Source organism: Empidonax traillii, unplaced genomic scaffold (genome assembly GCF_003031625.1).
Source record: "Empidonax traillii isolate 1590-97213 ecotype Southwest subspecies unplaced genomic scaffold, ASM303162v1 scaffold520:size1094406, whole genome shotgun sequence".
Lineage (NCBI taxonomy): Eukaryota > Metazoa > Chordata > Aves > Passeriformes > Tyrannidae > Empidonax > Empidonax traillii.
In genome coordinates, this window is record NW_020955713.1 from 431,615 (window position 1) to 435,660 (window position 4,046).

General features: G+C 49.1%; 1 protein-coding gene across 1 annotated transcript; it reads right to left on the reverse strand.

Moving 5' to 3' along the window:
* Positions 1–625: 625 nt before the first annotated feature.
* NRARP (NOTCH regulated ankyrin repeat protein) lies at positions 626–4,011 on the reverse strand. Its single transcript, XM_027896952.1, has one exon. The coding sequence runs from the start codon at positions 3,927–3,929 to the stop codon at positions 3,576–3,578; it is 354 nt and encodes a 117-aa protein (XP_027752753.1). The 5' UTR covers positions 3,930–4,011; the 3' UTR covers positions 626–3,575.
* Positions 4,012–4,046: the final 35 nt, after the last annotated feature.

Genomic DNA, 4,046 nt, shown 5'->3' on the forward strand with positions numbered 1-4,046 from the left:
GTGAGAGGACAGAGATGCCTTTGGTGTTGGAGAGCCCAGGCTGACCCTCACCCTGTGCCCCTTCTAGGGGACAGTTGAACCCACCACTGACCCCACCCCCACAGCCTGAGGGGCTGCCTCAACTCCTCACTGGGGCCCAGGTTGGAATCAAAAATCCTGGAAAGGTTCACAGGGAGCTGGATGGTGCTCACCTGCTGAGGCTGGGGCTGCAGCCCCAAAAATGCACCCCAGTGCCAGTCCCAGGATTGGCTGCTGAGCTCTTCCCTCACTCCAGTGGGAGGAGCAGCTTCTTTAGGAATGTCTCAAACACCACGTGCTCATCCAGCATCAGGGTTTGGTCCAAGCCATCACCCCTCCACCAGCCTCCAGATGCTGAGCTGGGGCAAAGCAGGACACCCCTTGAGCCCAGGAAGCTTCCTCCAGCCTGTGGGAAGGGGCTACACACCCCCCAAATCCATCCCAGCCATCCCCCTCCAGGGATGCATTTAACCACAGAATAGCTGCAGGTTTGACACCAAAAGAGAGACCTAGGCACCCAGCCAGCCACCCCCCCATCAACCCCTGGAACCACCCAGCATCACCCGTAACCACGCGGGAAAGAACAAACAGAAAAGCCTTTTTTTTAATATAAAAAGATCAATGAAAAATTTATTTATAAATTTCGCACTCTGGGGCTACACGTCTATATCATACACTCAGGAATATGCTGTACTGTACAGACTTTATCCAGTTAGAAATGATCATATAGTGACCCACATACAGCTTCAATATAAGCCTAAGAATTCTTAACATTAATTAACATAATTAAAAAAGGTATTCGCATCTAAAGAAAAATCTACAGAAAAACTCCTTTCTGGAGCAATCTGTGCATCAGCTTCAATGTCTGCTTATTTCACTGACATTATCAATATATTCTTCTTACAAAAATAATAATAATAATTAAAAAGATGACTGCTGGAAGGCAACCAGTCATGCACGAAAGAGCCTCCCCCACCTGCCTCTTTTTTTTTTTTTTTCTTGTACTCCCCGTTTTGGCATGAAGGGTCAGCAGCACGATGAGCCAACAAGGGGGGTGGGGGGACCCTCATTTCAATTTGAATCAATCTGCATCCCTTTTACTTCTCAGGATCAAGAGAGACCAGGGGTGTGGGGGTTGCATAGAAAATTGAAACTCTAGGGACTAGGAAGGGCAGCAGCTTTTCAGTAAAATACAAAGGGATGTAAAAATACATCAACTCACAATTTCAGAGCAAACCCCCTTCCCTGACGTACAGTTTCCCAAAAATCTCAGCGTGTCTAAAGCTCCAGGAGGCTGGAAAGGAACAATACTTTTCTTAAACAACTCACCCAGCAATTCACACAGGAGATTCACAGTCTTAATAGGTATTTTATAAAAATATAAATATGGGTTACATCATGTTGTCTTTACAACACTGGACAGAGCTCCCTTTAGACTGGGTTTATAACCAAGATTTCTTTTTAAAAATCCATCTAGAACTTGGCTTTACAATACACTTTTTAATATCATGTCATAAATGTTATGACATGTCATTGTGGCAAATCCATTTACGTAAAAAAAAAAAAAAATGTGCAACCATCTGGTAACGACGACAAAACCTCACTAGAAAAGGTCTTGTTCCCACCCCATAACTATCGCACAGAAGCACCAGTGGAAGTGCTGGACACCCCCTTCCATGCTCACAGAAAGACTTCGGCCAAGCAGTTCCTTGCAAATTACAGCATTAACAGTAGATGCTTTTGACAGGGCTTTTTTCCTCTTTTTCTTCTTTAAATTTGGAGCTTTTGAAATCATCTCAAGTTGTTAAAGTGGAGAAAAACACCAAAAAAACCCTCAAACAAACAAAAAACCACAACTGCAGGTGAAACCATCAGAGATAAAGCAGAATATTCAGTGCAATGGGAAATAATCATGGCAGACTCTAGTTTTTTTTTTTTTTTAGTTTAGTTTTAAGACTAGGAAAACAAAAAACAACAACAAAAAAAGCATATTTCCCAAACCATATTTTTGCAACACTCACCACCAGCTTCAAACAAAACCAGGCTCACAATCTTCACCCACAAATATATACAGACATGATAAATAGGTAAGACATAACCCAAATAAACCAGCAGGTAACTCTTTTCTTTTCTCTTTTTTAATAGGAATGGTTTGGATGCAGGGTGTGAGAGAGCGGGGAGACGGCAGTGATACGGATGGCTTTAGTGCAGACGAGGAGAGGGCTGAAAGACCAGCGGGAGTAAAGAGACTTCTGAAATTTTTCCGCATTTTCCAAATGGATGTTCTTGTGCCATAGCAATAAAAAAGCAGCATTTGCGATTATACGTGCAGTCACTTCAAAATGCGCCTTCGGGTGGCTCACTCTGCGTCCTCCCTTTCCTTTATAAAGATATATACTGCGGGATATATATCTCCTATAAAAGGCAGGTGAGTGTACATACGTCAAGTGAATCGTTCTGCATTGAGAAGTGTTATCCAAGTTTCACCACAAGAAAAAAAAATAAAGTTCCCAAACTCTTTTCAGTAGTTTTCCAGCATCTCTGTAGGCAGCAGAGAGCGCTCGCGCCCCTTTTCTGTGCAAAAGCAAATCCTCTGCCTCTAGAGTTTTTTTTTTTTTTTTTTTTTTTTTTTTTTTTTTTTTTAAGAAAAAAAAAAAAGTCCAGGATTTGCTAATCCCCCTTTATACACAAAACCAGAAGGACTCAATGTCTTTTCCTGGGATCTCATGTGTGCTAAACGGATTCATGGAGAGGGTGAGGACACAGACTTTCTTCGGACACCCAGGGAAGAACCAAAGCAGAAAACCCAATGCAAAATCAACCAAAACGAGGAGCAATCGGGGTGAGAAAACCACGTCTGTCATATTCCAACGGAGTCGCCTCGACAAGAAAAAAATCAGCGGTGGGAAAACACTGGGTGAACCTTGGAGAGGAGGAGGACTTTCCCGCTCTTCCTCGCGGGGAAGGGCCGCGGGCGACCGGGAGCCCCCAGCCCATCGACAGGGCATTGCGCCCGGAGCCGCGGCCGGCACGGGAGAGGGGACCCCAGCACCAGAGGAGGACGGTGGGGAGGCTTTTGGGGAGCGTTGAAATGAAATCGTTTCTGAGCCAGAATACTTTAAACGGGAGGGTCGGGAGCGAGGGGAGAGGGGAGGGGGATTAAATATTAGCGGGAAGGGACGGGGGGGAGTTAAAGCATCTGCCCAGATGTCAAACTGAAACTGTGAATACTGTGAGTGCAGCCGAGGTAGATGGAGGAAAAAAAACATGTTACAGTAGGAAACAACCCTTGGAAGGAAAAACAAAACAAAACAACAAAAAAACCTTAAAAATGTAAAAGCGGTGGCGTGTTCTGCGTGGGGCCCCAAATCTTCGCCAAATTCTCCCCGGGCGGAGGCGGGAGCAGCTCTGGTGGCCGAGGGAGTGGGGAGGTACCCCGGCATCGCCGGGGGAGCGCAGGGTCGGGGGGACCCAGCATCACCAGCGGGGCGGTCCCGGCATCGCTGAGGGAGCGGAAGAGGGGCAGCCCCGCCATCACCGGGGGAGCAGCCCCAGCATCACCGTGCGCCGGCGGAGTATTTGGCCTTGGTGATCAGGTAGAGGACGATGTCCTGGTGGCCCCCGAAGGCGGCGATGTGCAGAGCGCTCCAGCCGTCGCGGTTGGCCAGGCGGATATCAGCGCCGAACTTGACCAGGAGCTTGACGAGCTCGAGGTTGCCGTCGATGACGGACTGGTGCAGCGCCGTCTGCCCCTCGGGCCCGAAGGAGTTGACGTTGAACTCGCAGTTCGTCATGTTCTGCAGCAGCGACTGCAGCTCCTTGGTGTTGCCGCGCCGCACCGCCTCCTGGAACACCCGCTGGCTGGGGGGCGGCGGCGGCGCCGCGCACGGCGACACCTCGCTCTGGCTCATGCCGCCGCCTCGGCCCCGCCGCCCCGCATGGACGGCGACAGCGGCGCCCGCCCGGGCATGCGGCGGCGGGCGGGCGGTGCTGCGGTGCCGCCGGGCTGGGGATGCCGCGGGTCCCGG

Excerpts from the sequence above, each read along its gene's own strand:
- NRARP (XM_027896952.1), bottom strand. The coding sequence starts at position 3,929 with ATGAGCCAGAGCGAGGTGTCGCCGTGCGCGGCGCCGCCGCCGCCCCCC.